This window comes from Thermobia domestica, chromosome 13 (assembly GCF_964235325.1).
Source record: "Thermobia domestica chromosome 13, izTheDome1.hap1.1, whole genome shotgun sequence".
NCBI classification, from domain to species: domain Eukaryota; kingdom Metazoa; phylum Arthropoda; class Insecta; order Zygentoma; family Lepismatidae; genus Thermobia; species Thermobia domestica.
In genome coordinates, this window is record NC_137466.1 from 32956474 (window position 1) to 32978140 (window position 21667).

The 21667-nt window shown below is 35.0% G+C and overlaps 1 protein-coding gene across 1 annotated transcript in view; it reads right to left on the bottom strand.

Moving 5' to 3' along the window:
• Positions 1-21667, bottom strand: part of LOC145668084 (ATP synthase subunit C lysine N-methyltransferase) — a 173047-nt gene that overhangs the window by 123757 nt on the left and 27623 nt on the right. Inside the window, exons 4-5 of the mRNA XM_081735597.1 lie at positions 9325-9513; positions 288-460 (exon numbers count right to left, since the gene is read on the bottom strand). Coding sequence (XP_081591723.1) covers positions 299-460; positions 9325-9513 — 351 coding nt within the window. The 3' untranslated portion in view covers positions 288-298. The remainder of the gene's footprint in view (positions 1-287; positions 461-9324; positions 9514-21667) is intronic.

The following is a 21667-nucleotide window of genomic DNA, read 5'->3' on the forward strand; positions in this document are numbered from 1 at the left end:
TGCTATGCGTTAACAAGGAGAAAAAGAAACTTCAACACAACACATTCTTAAACCAGTTACCTATTATTACTATTAGACAGATGAAAAGCTTCTAACAACTATAAACTGTCGTTACATATTATCTACTATTCATTTGCCAGCTATAAAAACAATTACAGCCTTCAAAGTTTAATAACTATCTCTATGAAAACTATTAATTCTTCCTGAGTTTATGATCTTCAGTTATTTATCTCAGTCTTCAGTTCGAGAGCAGTTCATATTGATTGGACTTCTTTCCACTGACATACCTGAAATGTTATTAATGTGCGTCCTTGTGCTCACACATGTAATATACCCACACTGTGTCAATGCCTTCTCCAATAACAGCATAGGGTTTCCACGATGGCAGCGGGAAGCGACAAGCCACTATACAGCTGTCAGGTGGTAATTCATTATTGAATTTCATCTCCAATTCATGCATCTGGCAAAATAAATAAATAAATAAATACATACATACATACATACCCATACATACATACATACATACATAAATAAATAAATAAATAATAACCTAATCGCATAATTAATCCTGCGTTAGGCGCGTACGTTTTGGTTGCGCCATTAGGCGCGTGGGTGACAGGTGTCACCCACCTATTAAAATGTAACTAGAATAAGTAAAATCATCTTTAAATGAAGATTCTTTCATTTATTTGATAAAATGTTAATCACGGGTTATATTTTTGGTTGTACTGAATATAACAGACTTTTATTTTATGACTACTAGACTGATTCCAAGCATGTTACACAAACGTCTTTGAGATGTCCTACACTCATACATCTCTTACATATCAAGCACCTCTGCCTTTTAGTTTTGGCTCTACCTCTTCCATAAATATGTCAACATCCTCTGGAGCATGACGGCTTCTTAACATTGACCATTTCTTCTTCTTTAACATCAATTAACAGTCGCAGTCGCCCCTCTTCCTAATTTCAAGTGTAATTTGGGTAATACAACATAATCGTTGTATCTGAGATTTAATCATTTCCCAGCCAATATCCTCAAAACCTCCTTCGTGACAATTGAGGTGAATTGGTATTGAATTTCAGGATACAAAGTGCATTAATATCACATATTTTTAGAAGATCAAAATATTACACTATAACATATCCCATCTTGTTCCGACTCAATGTTGTGGTCACTTGCACTCACGTGATAAATTTCATAATCACTTTCATCAGAACACACCTCCAACTCCTCCTCTTCCTCCTCAAGCCACTGCAGAACGACATTCTTATATTTTGCCATCTCTGTCTTCCGGCGTTTTGACATTTTACTTTTTACGTATATAGGCGCGTGGTTGACAATTGTCACCCAAAAACACTCTGTTGCATAGAGAACTTATTTCTTACAAACTGTACACGGTAAACAGAAGTGTACTACTGCCGCCATAACAAACATCAACATCTAACGTTCAGCTACTGAAAGGAGCGACTCCGATTACCAATGCAAAGTGTTGCAAATATTAGATAAAGTCACTGGGTGACACCTGTCACCCACGCGCCTAATCTGAATTAAAATACCTGAACTAGAAGAACGATGATCATGAGTTCAGCCAAAGAACGTATATAAACCTTTTACGCCAGTTATCACACATGTTAATTTAGTTTTTTTTTTTTTTTTTTTTTTTTTTTTTTTTTTTTTTTTAACTATTTACGTTTTAAACTAAGTAATTGTACGATTTAGGAAAGCTGAGTCTGAGAGCTGCACGTGCTGTAAACAAAATGAAGGAGAGAGTTGTTCGTAAATCGCTGCAACATTCTTTCACGCTGTTTCTAGGCAACAAAGGTCACTGACCGCTTGTTGCCGATAGATGAATGACGAATCTTCTGTCAAATTATCATCATCCTCATAGTCAGGTCACTTGCCGCAAAACTGACGAGTTTCCATGCACCACGACCCTCAGCTAACCTCTTCGTTTTGACGTTGGAATTTTCAATTTTAAGACCGTCCATCAACTGTAGCCTGTTTCGCCTCACCCTTCTTTTCCTGCAACTTCATTTTCTACTAATTATCGTATTTGCGCGAATATAAGCCGGGTGTGAATATAGGCCGCACCTAAACTTTTGACACTAGATTATTGAAAAAGTAAATCTCGAATATAGGTCGCAGTACTAAATTTACGATAAAGTTCAATTAGACAGTACTTTGAGAAGCATCTCTCTTCCCTTTCTTTAACTCCTGCATAACTAAGGGTGACTCGTGAAGATGACATTTGTGATAGTGACTATGACCAGCATTCTGGATCACCTAGCGAGGTGAAAAATGAGACGCTGGTGATGCTGAGATGGTGGGAAGTGATTGTACTTGATTTGGGCAGGTACAAACAAGATGACACAGTTTCGCGAAACAAAGCTGCTTTTCTTTTTTCAAGAACAGATACTGTATATAAATAGTACGTATATATTATATCTAGGTATATATTGTATAACAAAGATGCATATTCCTATCAATAAAAGTATTACGTGTACAAGTGTTTTCTGTGTCGTGTAAGGTGTATCGATACCCAATGAAGGTGACAATCTTCGCAAACAAGATATGCTTTTTCTGTTATTTTCTTGCAAGTCTTTGATGCTTTACAAAAGTAACTACAGTAACTTGTAATGGTATTCATTTCAACCCACAAGATACGTGTACATGTCATTTTGAAATTTACGATTTATGATCTGAGGAGGAAAATCTCGACTATAGGCTGCCCCATGATTTTTCAAACCAAAATTTAGGGGAAAAAGTGCGGCCTATATTCGCGCTAATACGGCACATTCCCCATTATACAGTTCCTTCTTCAGCTAATGCTCTAATCAGTTTCCTTTTTCCTTTTTGAATTGCATCTGAAATTGTCTCTTCTCTCCTACTATTCCTAACACTTCCCCATTCGTTTTCCCAAATACAACATTTTTTATTATAAGGAAATCATGCGTTACAAATCATCCATCATAATATTACCATTATAGAATTATGACTTGTTAAACGTTTGCTGTCTGAGTTATTGGCTCTACTGTTGCAGAGTCTTTGACAACAGCGCTTCCAATGTGCCATGTTTTCTGTGCAACTACCAGACACAAGGTTTATTTAACCGTAAAGTAATTAAAACCTTTCAGAGCAGAATATAAGGCACAACAAAGTATTTGAGAATTACTCAAGCATTTCCCCACTTTGTTCGATATTCAATAAATTTAACAGTAACTTTAGAAATTATTACTTATTACAACGAAATGACATGATCAAATAAAACTGTACAATTACCATGATCATAACATTCACTGTAACTTTTCAAGCTCGCAATGATAACTACATTAATCATATTTTCTGATATAACAGAATTGAACACAAAATTTAAAAGCTTTAGTTTCTGCAATAAATTTTTCTCTGTATATATTGTTGTGCACTATAGTGTATTTGAGTAACGCATCATCTAACACCTCTTACAAGAATTTCAAGATACTGTAGTGCTTATTGTGGATATACTGAACGTTCGGATAACTTTATAAAAGTGCATTATTTTTTACTTTTCTTTTATCATACCCCTTTCCATACATTAAGAAGGTAACCGAATAGTATACCTAAACACGGCAGGTAAAGTTACTGAAGTTTCTGTTGGCGCCAAAAGATGGGAGTTGTATTTGCAGTTGTATTAAGCAGTATAGAAGCTATATGGAAAAGTTAATGTCAACACATATTATAAGGTAACTTTATTGTTAATAACTATCTAGAAACAACCTGTTAGCTAGAAAGTGAACATATTGAATTTATTTTCCACGTTTGGTTCTTGTCCTAAAAATGACTCCTGTCTATTTAGCAACTACACAACACGAATTTATTCGCTGTCACATGTACAATTCTTTTCAGTGTTCAATATTTTCAGAGGAACACTTGTTGGATTGTCGCGCTACACTGGATTTCTAAGTAGTGTACCAACTTAAAAAAGGCACAGTTAAATCTAACCAAATAAAAATAAATACAAACTAAAAATTAATCACAGAAAATATCTTCACACGTGAAACATCAGTGCTACTGCAAATGGTGACCAACCCGAGTTATAGATATTCAGGACATTAATTCATAACATCTACTATTGTTTTCCCAGTTTACATTTTAATCAAGTGATCTGTAAAACACTTCTAAGAATCTCTGGTATAATAATAATAATAATAATAATGTTGTAATTTACATATTAATTGACACCAAACATAACTTTAGCCTCTTTCATTCACTAACACTAATTTTCAATATAAACTGGAAGTATCAAACATTAAAACACCACATTAAACATATCAAAAAGACTTGAACTGAAAAACGTAACAAAAACTAGTGTGTTAGTGCTTGATGTTCGATGTCCTACTAATTTCTGTCTTGACTAGTAAAATTTACATACGTAAACAATCGTAAACAATTTGACTCTTATTTTACATATAACTTAGGAACTAAAGTTCTTCCTCAGAAGCGGATTAAGGGCGGAGCCAATGGATCCCAGGCTCCGGGGCCCCCAAAAATCCCTCTCTTTAATACTAAAATATAGCAATCAACTTATTATATTATAGGCTTCAGACCCATGCTATATTTTTTCCGCTCGCGGTATCGCGGTAAGCAGCGTCTTCACGATACTTATTTTGTGAGGTAGGGAGCTATTTTGGGCCTCTATTACAAACCAAATTATTAGCTTGTGGTGACAATTCCTTTGAAATATCTTTGTCATTACTTAGAGCAAATTTAGAACAGGGTGTGCACTAAAATTCCCAAATGAAATTTCGTGACTTTTTCGTAACCTTTTCTTTACCAAATCATAAAGTTTTCTAACATTTTCAAGGGCGAATTTGGGTGCGAATTAGGCCGAATTTTCATCCATGCGATACAAACGTATTTTGCTTGCGATATGGTAGCGTCTAAAGCCGACCATAGACATTTTTGGTGGTGAATTTTGATGTTTTATAGAACATTTTGTTTCAATCTGTACTTACATTTGTACAGTTAAAAAAAAAAATCGTGACCCAAAAGCTAAATTTCGTGACTTTTATGACCGTTTTCTGATTTCGTGACATTCGTGACTTTCGTGATCGATAGACACCCTGTAGAAGGTTTTCCAAATCTCATTAACAATAAAACGTTTCTATTCAAATCAATTTGGGCTCTCTAAGATATAAAAAGTCATTCCCTAACAACATGTCTTGGGAAAAATTACTTTACACGCGAACAGCATGATGAAATGCTCTCCCGTTAATTTTGAAACGTACAATTGCTATCTTGTTTATCAAATGAGAATTCTGAGTAATTCCTTTTATTCATGTGTCGATATTCAATATCTTAGCCTTAAGTGAAACTAAATCCTCTATTATTCACATCTGCGAAGCAGAATCTAATACAGCATCGGCATTTTTATCTTCAATCAGTGATGACATTAAGATCATATTATTTCGTATAGTAATGGAGGATTTTACAACATGACCCTTATTTCCTAATAAGAAAATGTAAGCGCTGGAATAATTCGTAACATAGGGCCACCTTGAAATAGTCGGCTTCAGGGCCCCAAAAGCCTTAATCCGCCCCTGGTCTTCCTACCATAAGATATCACAAACTTGTGTAGCAGATCAAGGTCTACTACGTGCTACCAAATTTGATCCAGATCGGAAGAGTTCGCATGAACTCGAAAGAAATATACAGGGAAATATCAATGAAGGCCGAAAATACTCCAAGCAAAGAACCAAAACTCCATCATTCGCGATTACTTCGGGTCACGAAGCATTGTGAAAGGTCATTAGTTTATTCATAACGACCTGAAGTCCCCATTTTTCGAAAGCTAATGAGCAGTATTATTACCAATAATACTAATAATAATAAAGAAATAATTACGAAACTTGTTGAAACTCCTCTGATTCAATAAATTCAACAGCGAGATAACACATTAATTGAAATTTCGGAGTTCCCTCCTTCTCAAAGTCAACACTCAAAACAATAATTTTTAAAAAAATCTCATGTAGGCTTTCCAATGTTAATGAAAAAATATATAGGAAATCACGACGAAAACATATAGCAGGTTTCGTGAAGCTGTAAAAAAGGAACATTTCAATTATCCAATAGGTAGAAATGAAAAAAAAATCACATGGAAATTACACCAATTGATATATGAATATACATTCTACTCTATAACTAAATGGGTAAATATCTCGTTGCAAAATTTTATACGAGTTTCTTAGTGTTTTCGTACGTAGCTCACTAGCACTAAGCAACGACCATAAGGGAAGTGTAAGAGTTGTAAAAGTCAAAAGTTGTAAAAATCAATACAAAATTCATTTAAAAAATCACAAAACACATGATACAAAGATTTGGTTTGTTAAGTATCTAAATACACATTTGCACACAAAACTTAGTGCATCTAAGGAAATATATCCAACAGTAAAAGTATCAGTTACACTTTCATTTTCTTCAGTGTTATAATAAGCTTATTTGCCATCTTCCGTTTTTCTTTGTTCTGCTTGTTTTGAATTTTCTGTATTTTTTTTCTTTTTATTTATTTATTTATTTATTTATTTTCTGTTCCATTTTGTAGGTCTATGAATACCTTTTTGCGCTTACTGTATATTCTTTGGTGTAATTATCTTTATACAATAAGCAGGAAAGGACGACACACAGAAAAGTCTCCATTCAACCACCCTACTGTGGAGACAAAAGGCTCTACAACAACCCACACCTTATTTCCTTATGTTATTTTTACAAGTGGAAATAGCAATGCCACAAAAATATAGGAGGTTTCGTTAAAATATACGAAATATAGGAGTTTATAGTAAGAGACGCAAATATATAGGAAAAATAGGAAATATAGGAGCAATGGAAAGCCTGCCCATGTGCTCAGCACATTAAATCATTAAATAAACTTCCATGCTTTTACCTATTCGAGCTGGAATTTACTAAATTCAAACATGTGAATGATGTGATATACATATCCACAACCTGTGAGGAAAATTATTTTCACTTGTGTTGCACTATTCAGTCATTGTTATGGAATAGATTGGGAACTGAAAAGGTTACTGTTCAGATATAACATGTTTCATGGCAACACATGAACTGTTTCTGTTCACATTTTGTAACACCACCAACGTAACAGTTAACTCTATCAGCAGTGTGCGATTTTTCATTAGTAGTATTTGATTTATGTACATATCCATTTTTAATACTAAAAAAAATAATAACAATAAAATCTCGTAAGTGGGAGAAGTTTATTTTAATTGTTTTTAGTCACATAGTCAGCAGAATATATGAGTATAATAGTTTGCATTAGTATCAATTTGCTTCGGTATACACATTAGGACGAGGTACTTAATTGTTATCAATTTTACTCTCAATAAGGTAATCAATAATTATTCTAAATTAATGAACTAAAAGGTACGGAACACCTCATGAACTTTCACGCTTCCATTTTTTAGATCATGTTATAGTACAGCTATTGTTTAAATATTTAAGAAATATTAACTGAATTCGAATATGCGTTTTGGAATAAACTCATAATACGAAACCTCACAATAGCAACAAAATACCCTTTCTAGGCTACTCGAATAACTGGATTGTGCCATGTTTTAGGATTAAGAATAAAATATTTATTCACAAAGTATCAACAAAATCAGAGCCAGTTTCGACAAAATCATCGGATTAAAACATATTCACACCAGAAAACTATGTTCAACGTAATTCTGTGAAGAAAATAAATTATGCAATATTTTAGGGTTGTTAATGGAATAATTATTTCTGAAATAAACGTAATAGTTATAGCAATTTTCGAAATAAAAATCGTGTTTTTAATTTTCATTCTAAATTAAACTATCTCTGTGTATAGGTATAACAAGAAAATTTGACTCCCTTCCCACCTCGAATTCTTACTGAGTTAGTGTTGTACAATTTGGTTTCGATGCCTTGGACAATTGTGACCTCTAGACCTCCGTGCATAGAAATTAACAAAGCTGGGATGTAGAAACTACATTTGACGTATGTACAGTCCGCAGCAAAAAACCTGCAACATGAGCATGTAATGTTAAGTTTATTGTGAAACGACGAAGGTTTTTGCTCTAAAATAAGTGTGCAGGGGAGGACACCGAGGTTTCTCCTGGCGTGATTCGTGCCACTAAGACATTGATCCACTGCGTTGTTAGGCATAGTTTCACAATAAACTTACATGCTCATGTTGCAGGTTTTTTGCTGAGGATTGTACAAGTCATGAAACATGCAATTTCACCAAAGTATCGACTCTATTATTATTATTATTATTATTATTATTATTATTATTATTATTATTATTATTATTATTATTATTTCATTTTTAATGATCACAAAACTTCACCACTATGAAAATCGTATGACAATAAAAACTCAACCGCCTGAATTACCACTTTTGGCTTTTTCCAGAGAAAAGGACATCCTATATTATATAGTTGTTATTAAAATATTCATTTACAAAATATTAACAAAATCGCCTATACAGTTTAAGAAAATTATTCCGAACTCTCTCTGCTCGCTAGAGTAAACTACCCCTTCTAGATTTTCCTAGAGAGATTACTTATACCATATTATCGGGTCGTTAATGAAATATCGAATTATAAACATGAATAAAATCTTTTAAAGATGGCATTGGACAAACAGTTTGGTTCAACAAAACTGTTTGTAAGTTTCTGTAAATTTTAAGAACACTTGGAGGTGTATATTTAACTTGCAATTTTCGATTTTCACCTCCAGTAAACAAACAAAAAAAGAGAACTTTATAAAAATGCTACGTTTACAATTTGGCCCGGACACATTGAATGGTATGTCCACTAAGTTACATACGTATATTGAAACGAAGAGTCGGAATTCAAAAACCACATTTTAGGCATATAAGGACTATTGGAATGTATAAATCATCTGAAATGTCCGATTTTTGTTTCCTTATATTCATTTTAAAACTGCAAGATTTTTTGGTTCTTTTTCCAAATCGTAACAACGAGGTTTGAAACATAGTCAAGATAAGAACAATGTAATAATATACGCAAAACTAGTTATTGTTAGTCTCTCATAAAATCAATTTATTCACATAATATTTATTTAGTAATACAAGAAAAGTTGATTTCTGCATGTTTAGTAAAATCGCCGCTATCCGCTTCGCACTTTCCTTCTAAAACCAAAAATCGGTTTGAACAAAATTAAGATTATAATTTTGGTCTTTACTTTGTTTTTAATATACATGTTTAACCTTGGTGGTAAGCAAGCTCTGGGTATACCATGCTACTAACAAGTACATTAAAAATTAAATTCTAAATTTTAATTACCATTTCTTTCACGCCGAAAATAACCACATTAGAATATGGCTGAAGGTTGTATTTCCATAGATCCTTACGGATAAATTTAGTTTGTTTGGAAACTCCACTTTTATAGGCCCATAATTTGGAAAATGTAACCAACCAAGGATTGAGCTCCACCCCATCAGCATGGAAACCCGCTTGCGCTGCAGCTATTACCTGTAAAATATAAGAATACATCTTACCATACACTAAAAGTCCACAAGAGAGATAGTGGTACACCCTATAATTTCATGAAGTCCGATTACTTTGTACGCTCAACTTTGGTATACATAGAACTGAGTTCCATTCGCCAGAGTTGTCTTCATTAAGCAACAGAGCATAATCAGAACACAAAATCGAACCAACCTACATATTTAGTTCTCTCAAAACAGCTATAATCTCTAATTCTCGTCTCTTTCTCTACATTCCGCACATATAACGAAAGGATTATTGCATGATATTCCACAATCTTCGCATGAATTAATCACTCCAAGGTTTTCTACACGTGTCATCTCTAATCCTCAAATCTTCCCTTCTATTCCTCCTTAATTTCTAGTTTTAAATCGAAAAGGAATAAACTAGCCACAGCATCTCTACTTTATTGGCTTAGTGATTCCACTAGATACGCTAAATAACAGAATACATAATATTGTTCACTGAATCAAATATGATGTTCTTTAATAATGAATGTGAATGAAAAGTGTGTAATTTCTCAAAATCAGCACTCACTAGCATGGTTTTGACACTGGAAATAAGTTACCCTTTAGATAAGAAGAAATACGAAAGGTAAGAGCAATCAAATAGCTGTTTTTATCATCTACAGGTTCAGGCAAGCTTTATTTAGCATAAATACAGCTTTTTGTGTCAGCTTCTCTTGCCTGTATTTGAACACAGGTAAGGGGAAAGCTATGTAGAACGAAGGAGACTCAAACTCAGAATAAAGTTTCATTAACTTTTCAAGAGTTATTTCTAAGCTACAGATGTCATACTTACTTAATAAGATAACTCAGTTACCGTAGCCGAGGCGACTCCAAATCCAAGAACTCCCATATATATATATATATATATATTAGAAAGAGTTAAAAATACATCTACAGCACATGCTGGGTATATTTTAAAAACTTACTATAAACGTACACTAAAAACCAAATTAGATACATAACTCCCTTGGTCGTCTTCAGTGGAAGAGTCCACTGAATCTATTGTTGTTTTTTATTGTTAATTTATTGTCAACTCAACAGGCTATAGCCTAATTACAGTGTTGAAAATTACATATTCGTAACTTTTGATAACCACATTTCTAAATTTCTTAAGCGACATATCACATACATTCATTGTTCTTTATATACATTCTATTATACAAAGTTGATGTTCTCCAGATTGTGATTTCATCAATATATTAGTTTTGGAATTTTTTACAATGATAGAGGCCAATGTTTTTAAGTGTTTTAAATGAAGGAACATGAAAATTCAATGAAGAATCTGTTAGGACAGTCCAAAATATTTTGAGTTACTTTCTGAACGAATAATAAATCAATCATATGACGCTTTTGTTCTAGAGTTGAAGATGGCAGTTCTCAAGGATGGTTTCATAGCGTCATGTAAAAGTTTCATAGCTGTCGTAAGTAGAATAATTGTGAGTTTCTTTGTAGATTAGAAATTTCAAAAAATTTGCCTGTATTCTTTCTAATTGCTTACGATTTTCTAGTTGAGACGGATTCCAAATAATAGATTATACTCTAACTTTGAGCGAACATATGCATTGTACAACTTCTGTAATGTTGAACAGTTTTTAAATTCTTTTCCCGTTCTAATTACGAATCCTAACAGCTTGAATGCTTCACTTGTTATATTTACAATGTGACTGTCAAACGTTAACTTATCATCAAACGTAACACAAAGATCCTTAACTGAATCATGTCTATTTACTACCTTTTTATTAATTCAGGGATGCAAATAACCACTCGCCCACTCGCCTGGGGCAAGTGGTTCATCGGTGCGGGCGAGTATTTAATATCATACTGAAGATAAGTAAATGATTTTTATTGTGGGATGTGGGCTAGTAGCTTTTTCCCTGGGCGAGTAAAATTTTGTTGCTTATTTGCATCCCTGTATTAATTACATAATCAAAGTGACGAGGTGATTTGCTCCTAGTGAATGATAACACTTTGCACTTGCTTGCATTGACTCCAAGTTGATTAGAAGAACACCAGTTACCAATATGATGTAGACCTTTCTGCAGTTTTATGTTCTAGTTCAGAGAATTGATTTTAGCATATATTTTTAGATCATCTGCATATAGTAATTTTTCATGGTCAGGAATGCAGTCAGGTAAGTCAATTGCAAACAAAAGAAATAGCAATGCTCCTAAGTTCTCCGAATGTCCAAGGTTAAAACAGTAGGCGAGGAAGAGGATAAAGTACGTAAGCTTATGATTCTATTCAGTAAACAACAACTCCACACCAGATATCACGAAAGAAAGATGACCCATATTTTTGAGCACGAAATTGCAGCAAAAAAAAACCTCGTCTTGGATTCAGAAATATGCTTTTTTTCTTTCTTTCTTTCTTCCTTTTACAATGCAGGAACATTACCGGTGTGATTCTACAAGGTACAGAAATTCCTTTAAAGGATTCGTACTGATGAAAGCAACAAAAAATCACTGAAACGTTTACTGTCAAGATTACGCTTCTTGTGATTCAGGTGCTTCGGTGAGTAAAAACTTCAGCACTTAGTCAAGAACTCGTCATCGGACACAACAAAGACTGTACCTTTCAGTTCCTTTTTAGCACAGAAGTTATACTTGCAAAGGAATGCCGAAGTATGATCCTTGTACATACACTGATTCCAAACTGGACTGACATGCTCTTCCATGAAACTTCTTTTACTATACAAACTTGGCAACATGTTTAATTACTTAATACTAATTTTCCTTTAAATCTTCAATTTCTACGGATTACACCCCTAAAAAATTCTATATGATGAACTCACTAGCGATCTGTACGGCACAGTTATATCTACTGTCAAACTTTCTTATGGCTTTTAACTAAAATAAAATATTTTCTTTAAAAGAAAAAATCGCACCTCTCCGTTTCGAATCATGTCACACAGATGGTGATCACTAAATAGAAATGAGAATACGTGCAAGTCCGTTTTCTACTTCAGCCACCTGCTAAACAGACTTTCAAACTTCACCCCTCTATTTTTCACTTCCTTCTAGGTTCGATTTCTTAAGTCAATGGTACAACCGTTGCCTTGAAGAAGTCTCTCCACCATTCTTTCGTCTCATTTCATTGCGGCATCGAAACTCTTTTCCAACATTATTATTAAGCTCAACTGGTATACTATTTATCTCGATTGTCTTTCCCCACCTTCGCTTTCTAACATTTTTCTCGAAGTACCGTAAAATCAATGATATACAACGAATAAAAAACGACGGGACCAAACCCGGGTCTCCAGTTTGCCACGCTGAAGTGTTTAACACTATTACGTCACTTGGTGGCCCACTCCCTGCCCATTTTATCACTCTTGAAGTTGGTGCACAGCACAACGGATGGGCTGTACCACAATTTGTTATGTTTAGATAATCAGGGTTCCCACTCCCCCCCCCCCAAAAAAAAATCCAGGACAAATCGACAATTTTTCAGGACTTCGACACAGGAAGGTATAACAGGATTGCAACTGTAGGTTCCGAACTGAAAAGTGAAATGAAAAGTACAGTAGCTTATGCAGTGAATATTAATGCAAGTACAGTACACAATAATTAAATACACAAAGCAGTCCGCGCGAGCGTGTGTGTGTGTGGGGGGGGGGCGCCTCCCAACTTCCCTTATAGCCAACAGATCCGCCCACATCCAACAAATGTATTTTAAGTTTTACATGACATTTTAATTGTGCACCGAACAAATTTAAAAACAACAAAACTCTATTTTTCGTACGTGGTATCTTCATTGCGTGCAGTGTGACAGATATAATTAGGGAGAAAAAAGGAATTACATTACAAGTTTTCGAACTGAGTATAGAGTTATGTGATTTCCTCATCTATACACATAATCTCTTTCTTCTTCAGCGAAGCTGCTCTATGGAGAGCATTTGACTTTGTCAATGAAGTAAAGCAAGACTTCTGCTCTGCTTCATGTGCAAGCTGGTTTGCTTCGGTCTCCAATGCTTCACTTGTTACCATCCTTACCATTTCCTTTTCTTTCTCTACAACTGCTGTACATTTTCACTTATCTTTCCTCTTACTCTGAACTTGATTTTCTTTTTCAATAGTCCTTATTTTCTCCAGCTCTGTCATATAGCGCTGCCTTGCATGGAAGGCATGATGCAGCCTTTCTTTCGTGATGTTGATTGAAGTAAGGTCTTTATGGGAAATGTTATCATACACCAATCCTAAACCGACCAATGATTTCTCCTTCATATTTTCAACAAGCAGATCTTTATTTATTCTGCAGCCTCGTTCAACAGCATCCTGTCCCTGACACAAAACCAAAAGCTTCTTTATGATTAACAATAAATCTTTAAATTCTTCCGAACCATCCAACAGTTTTTTGTACAAACAATCCGGCCTATCAGGATTCAACTTATACCCAGCAAGTGCATCTTTAAACTGCTCAGTAAATTTTCCACAGAAAACAAACAGCTGATCATATTCTTTGGGTGTAGTCCATTTCTTCTCCTACAGTGTCTGAAGGACACCACGAAACTTTAAGGATGACACACTATCTGGATCTAGGCATGTAAGGTCTCTCACAAGTCTATATTTCAGTGGCCTCTTCTGTATGACTTCTGTATGCAATTTGCAAAGAAATGTTTCGCATTCAACTCTGAACTGGAGTATTTCCCTTTCAGTAATGTTTCTCTCTCTGCATGCACTACGGAGACTTTATGAAAATAGCAATCAATTAAAACCTTCATTATAATTATGAAAAATCTGACATTCAGTATTTCTATAAATTTCAAGGACAGAAATGCATTTTCAAGGACATTTCCAGGATGTTTCCAGCACAAGTGGGAACCCTGGATAACCCGGTGACTACACAACAAAACACCTCTTACGATGATATAAAAACGGTTATTTCCTTCATTTATGATACATGATAAAATCAACTGACGAGATAATATCAGAAGCTTGAATATTTCATGGAACATTATCTATATTAATTCATAAGGAGATGAAAGTGAAAATTCCCGGTATGGACACTCGGTCGAGGAAGTGTAAAAACTTTCTTTTACCAGTCATCCTGAGTGATGTTTTCCTGGGTTTTCTTCATTCACACGAAGCAAATTCCGGCATTGTACCTAACATGATGGTCCCAGGCCGCTTCCTTACACTTTCCCACTACTTTCTTTCTCCCTAAATCCCCGAGTAGTGTGATCGTCGAAGAACGTTATCCCTCACCGTGAGGCAGCATGGCCAAGATGCCGGAAACCCAGAAATCTAATTCCTAATCCTAATGAAACTGAAAACAATATGGAAACATTTGGTACACCTGGACAGAATGAAACATGTGTAACGAAACGCCATGAACTTTCGACCCTACATTATAGCTATACAGAACAGTTCTTCAGGCTCATAAACACATCCGAGTTAAAGAGCAAAATAATGCAGTCGAAGTACGGACAGATCACAACCAAAAACAAGTTCGTATCACACCTTGTGCACATAAGGAAATGGCCATTATTTTCTAGGAGAGAAAGAACAGAACTTACTAAATGGTTTCCTATCAACCACACGATGCGTAGCGTTGCATATTGTAAGACTCTTACTGTTTCGACGTAGAATATAGCTGAGAAGATAAGGCAAATAGAGTGCTGCTTCTACATGACAATGTACGACTGCACACGAGCAAGATGAAAAAAAAAATGAAAATTTCCAGTTTAACGTCCTATGATTATGCCTGTAAGGCTAAGGGAGATGACGATAAAACAGGTGAATGATGATCGAAGAATTGGTGGAATGAAAAAGTGGGAGGAAACAGGAGTACCCAAGAAAACTCACAGACACGATGTTGTCCACCACAAACTAACTTGACCAGGGATTGAACCAGGGACCCCACGCACCAGAGGTAAGTGCTCTACCACTGAGCCACCACCGTGTCCCCCACGAATAAGATGACATCTCAACATCTGGGACCTTGCGTTTACAGTCTTACCTCATTCTCCATACTCCCTAGACTTTGCTCCATCAGACTATACCCTCTACAGCAAATGAAAAAATCTCTTCATGAAAGTAAATTTTCGTTCGCTGAGAATTTCATGTGTTCGCGAGTGTGTGCGACATATACTAAAAGACTGACTCTCTACGGTAATCAAAGAAGCTATGGCAAAGATGTGTAGACCTACTGGAGGAGGGAATACATAACAATTATGGGGAAACAATAACAATTATTTGAACTACGAACAGAGGTAAGAATTTCTTTTCATTTAAACCGTCTATTTCCCCGTCGACCAAATACCTGCAAAATATAAATTCAGTCTAAATATAGACTTACACTCGTAGTTTACCTATATCTTTCTTAGAATTTAAATTTTCACGGAGCACAAAAGTGTTTTCTTCCCGGCCTCCTAATGGAGCCTATTCCTTGGGGTTGACATCAGCCGCGGGCAAGATCAATCTATCTCCAGATCTAACATTAAATAATAATAATAATAATATTAATATTATTAATAATAATAATAATAATAATAATAATAATAATAATAATAATAATAATAATAATAATAATAATAATAATAATAATAATAATAATAATAATAATAAATTTCTCTAAAAAAAGTGTTGAAAAACTTTAACTCGAACGAAATCTTATAGTTACATCCACCAATAAATGTCCCTTACTCATACTACCCATAAGAAACAGAACCTTCCGCAAGCACAACCACAAGTCTTTTCTACATATCCTGGGGCTTCATCAAGTATGTGGTACCACTTGCAGCACTGAAAGTAAGCTCTTTTAATTTGAAGATGTATCGAAGATGAGATTGGCGGTAATTTGGACAAAATCCAGACGCTTCACGCGATAATACTGTTAAATTCTATAATTATCCATCGATGAAATTTTACTTGACATCATCTGCACTAGAAAGAAGGAGTAAGTTTTGAGTTTTACGTCCTACGGTTATGCCGGCTAGGCTAAAGGAGACGGTGATGATGAGCAATGAATGAAATAGTGGAATGAAGAAAGTGGGAGAAAACAAGAGAACCCCGAGGAAACCCACACACACGGTGTTTGTCCACTACAAAGTTCACTTGGCGGGAGCAGTGTTTGAACCAGGGACCCCAGAGGTGAACGCTCTACCACTGAGCCACCGCGGCCCTTGCACTAGAAAGGATTCTGCAGACATTATCACAGTTTCTGACAATTCTTCTTTACCAAATTGAGTCAGATACTGTGCCATGTTCTTTGCAGTGGTAACAGCAGAATGCTTAGTGCCAATTTTGCTTGTAGCTTACATCCAGTTAGAGCGTGGGCTGCCGGTACGACATCAACCACCTTCTCAAACATTCAGCAAGAATATGGATGGAAACATTCAGCAACATACCATGAAGTGATCCCAGCCATAATACCCATAATTCTACTAATTCGTGACTTCTGAAGTCTTTCTGATAATAATACAAGGCACAAACGAAGGCATCAATATCAGATGATGCCCCCAAGAATTAGGCACTTAATGCTCGAGTTGGGGACTGTATGCTTAATATGAAAAAATACCCTCTCATCAGCTTCCAGCTCGCACTGCAAATCAAAAAGATTGTTTATTTCCTCATTTAATATGCGAATGCTTCTTTCCCACAAACTTCTAACCCAGCAACATATATATTAGGGTGGAACGAAAAAAACAAGTTTTGATTTTTAATTTGTAATAGTGTGGAAAAGTTGCCTTTTGGTGTAGATAAGATAAAAATAAAATATGAAAAATATTGGAGCACGTCTTGAGGTGCCGCAAGGACGATAAGTTTCATAAAATTGCAATTTTCGCTACATTTTTTTTTTAAAGAAGTTGTCAAATATTTTTCTATTTCAAATACTGTCAAATAAGCAACTTTATGTCAAAAAGACACACACATATATATTTTATCTTTTTGGATTAAGTTCTGAGATGCCGCAAGACCTATAAAACTTTGTAAAAACACACTTTAGGAGCTAAATTTAGTGACATTTTGAAAATAGGAGTTGGCAACAGTGTTTCCGTGTGGTGACAAACTCAAATTAGGTGTCAGTAGCTTTGCCGAGTTCAGTTGAGTTGGCGTCTATTGTGTAACAGAACAACGTAATATTTTGTTAGTTTGTGTGCTACTTTATTGTTGTGAGTTAAAATGGCTCGGTCTAAACAAGTGAATACAAGACAAATGTCGGAATGTTCTATTTTTCGAAGATTTAGTGATTTGTGTGAAGTTGTACTGCCTACTTACGAAGATGTAATGAAGTGCTACTGTTTTATTAGGCGTAACTTCAAAGGTGCGTCAGGGAAGTATCCTGCTGTAAGTGAAATATGTGAGACTTTAGTTCCTAAAATAAAACAAATATGGTCAAGAGCTTCTATTCCCACTGTTTCTAACCTTAGAATTTCACAATTGAAAAAGTTAGTCATGCTAAATACAGGAATTTATTAAGGTCTAAAAGTAGAAAAGGGTGAGATAAGTTTGACTCGAACCTCGCAAAATTTAGAGAAGCTAAACGTTTATTTGATATTGCTGTCTGCACGTGTCAAAACTTTGATACTTGTTGTATAGAAGAAATAAAAACACGCGTTTTAGAACAAGACTTTCAAAGAGATCAACGCTCTACCAGGAAAATGGTTATGAGTAATGTTCATAGAGCTATATCACAAGCGCTTTGAAGAAGAAGCAAGAAAAAGTAAAGAAATACAGAAAACAGTTAAGTTTCATCAAGAACGGACACAAAGTAGTAGTATAACAGAAACGGTTACTGACGACATTGACAGCACTGAAGACCAAATAGACCTGACTTTTGAAGAGCAGCTACCAGGCCCTTTTAAACTGAAAAAAAGATAAGAAGATAAGCACTTAAATGCGTATGAAATTGCCACCTGTAGCTTCCATTTGTGACCGTACCGGAATATCAGATAGAGCTGCTGCAGCTATAACTAGTGCTGCTTTACAGGACTTGGGTCCAATCAGAGGGGAAGACAAAACCAAAGTAATAGACATGATGAAAATTAGACGAGCAAGATAAAAAAAAAAAAAAAAAAATCAAAGAACTGTCATTAATGATAGTCTTTATCAGATAATTGAAAATGAGGATTGTTTTTTGATGGAAGAAAAGACAAATCAATTGTTCAAGAAAAGAAAGGAACTAAGTTATAAAAAAACGTTATTTCAGAAGAGCACGTTTCACTAACAGAGGAACCAAACTCAAAGATTTTGGGTCACGTAACACCTAAATCTGGCACTGGAAACGACATAGCCGACAGTATACTGGAGTTTCTTGAAGATAGAGAACACAACGAACAACTTTTGAACTTCATGGCTATTGGGTGTGATGGAACCGTTGTCAATACTGAACATAATAATGATGTGATTTCTTCGATGGAAAATAAAATAGAAACACCTTTATAATGGTTAGTTTGTTTGTTCCACGGAAATGAGCTACCTTTGCGACATCTTTTCTATCATTTAGATGGCAAAACGAAGGGACCAATGAATTTAAAGGCGAAACAGGTCAGCAGCTGCAAAACTGTACTAATCTTGCTGTGGTTACTTTCTTGCCAATTGAAAATAACCTTCCTCTTTTGGAGAACATAAATGATGTCCAGTACGGACCGAAAGTATTTGTTGGATATGTGTATCGCTATATCAAGTGGAAATTGTTCGCTAGATTTATCTTTAAGAAACACTGGAAAACATGTTCACCCCAGGTGGCTTACATTAGCAAACCGTATACTTAGATTGTATGTGGTAACTGAAAACCTTAAGACTCTAGCTGAGTACATTGTAAAAGTGTATGAACCTATGTGGTTTAACATTAAGTTGAAACCTTCATGTACTTATAGTTCCAAATATCTATTTAAGCTTACCTCAAATTCACGCTCTCTCTCTGATGATTTCAAGAACGTTCTAGATCCAGTTATTCAAAGAAGTGGGTACTTTGCTGCTGCAGAAAATCTCCTTTTGTCCATGCTATGTGATGAGTGCAAAAATGTAAGAGAACTCGGTTTACGACGTGTTTTAAAAGCAAGAACAGAAAATAGAGGTGGATTCAGGAAGTTTAAAGTTCCACAGATAAACTTTGACGCAAAGGTTTTATCGACATGATATCATGGACTGGAAATGACGTAACTGAGCCCCCCTTTGGTAAAACATGTTCCCCGTACTTCTCTCAAAGACTTTATACGGAAGACATCTGAAGCTCAACCAAATAGTCAAGTGGACCTGCTTATCGACTTTCCAAAGCTTCCTTATTACACAAAAGCAGTGAAAAGAGTTGTGAAACTGGTGACCGAACCGGCTCAAAATGTCTGGTTCATTCGCAAGCGAAGGATATATAAGACCAAAAATTGACTCACGTGAGAACATGACAAAATTTGATTTTTTTAGAAAGTTTAATGTGTCAATGAAGTAGAAACAAACATTTTGCATCTGTAACATTTGTAATCATTGTGTGTATCTTAAACGATAAAAAATGAACTTTCATTGTCTTTAAAAGTGTATTATGATATTTTTTACGTGTATTCTAATAAAAAGTATATGTAATTGATTCCACGAGCTTTTATTTCAACCTCATTTACTACTACTTGTTACACTAAAAATAGTTCCCAGAAATTTCAAAATCAGCAAAAATACAAACCTTTTCACAATAATGTTTTTAAATTATATTTTGTAATTAATATTTTTTTTCCAATTCTAATACCTATATATGAATTTACAACTATCTTTTTTTAGCATTATATGTACGAGAAAACCATAAAAAATAATTTACCAAAGTTTATGATTTTTCAATTTTTAATTTCTTTTTACAAACTTTAAGCTCTTTGCGGCACCTCAAGATGTTGCAGTATAACAACTAAATTTTTTCTTCTTCTATTTGAACCTAAAAGGCAACTTTTCCGCACTATTACAAAACTTGAAAAAATAAAAATATAAAAAAGGCCATTTTCGTTCCACCCTAATATACATCCATCCCTCGCAATTCATACCTCTGTTTCATCAAATAATATTTTGGCATTGGGGTTTTTGAGGCACTGATGGTAATTTCAATGGGTTGACTCTCACATCTTCTGAGGCGTTCGTGCGATTTTACACTGTCTTCAGGCTTTCCAATGCTAATTGAAAAAAAAAATATATATATATAGGAAATCACGACGAAAAAAGGTTACGTGAAGCTGTGAAAAAGAAACATTTCAATTATCCAATAGGTAGAAATAAAAATAAAAAAATCTTGTCCGAGTCCGAACTAAAGTTCTTCCCTGGTCAGCAAGGTCACCTGATCTCTCCCCAACTGAGCACGTTTGGATCTTTCCTCAGTCTAGTAGCTATTTCCATCTCCTTCTGTCCGTTTCGTCTATTTCATTTAATTTATTCAGAGACGATTCACTCTTTGAAACTTCCTTTGGTATAGCTTCTTGCTTCGCATTTCTTCTCTGGAAATTTTTGCCACTGCGACCTCTTTGGTTCTGAACTCTTCTAAGTAATCTTTATACTTTCTTCAGGCGTTCTGCATAGCATCTATTAATTGCTTTGTAACAGGTAGGTTTTCAACATTTTCTCCATACATTCCAATGCTGTCCTTCACAGTCCTCAGAGCCTCTATACTCTCGTGTGCAAGATGGGATCGATCACTTCCTAAAATGTGTTTGTTCTCTGAGAAACCACGTTCCACATCAGCACTACTATGAAATACTGACAGGCAAACTTTGACCACTTTAGTCATCATTAGATATTTAATTGTTCCACATGAATTTCTTATATAACATACTCTTGCCACGGGCACACAAATGTAGAATCGCTTCATATCACATATTGATCCACGGGCAAGTATCTGACATCACCATACTCAGTTTTCTTGGTAAACCAAGAATCTTCGATAAATGGCTCCACAGAATAGAGTTTCCTACGTCCATGAAGACATCGATGTTCTTACAATCTGCAAATACATGCTTCATTTCTTTTCCGAAATTCCGTGCAAGGTATAAACAAGTTATCTCCTTTCTGAATAGTGGATGTAGACACTGCAGGCACTCTAACAATGGTTTCGATATTAATAATTTCTTAAGCAGTTTTGGAACCACAGAAATGTAGAATCACTTCACATCCTCCCTGAATTCCTGCTTTTGTAACTCTGAGCAGTTAGCTATTACAGTTTGCGCT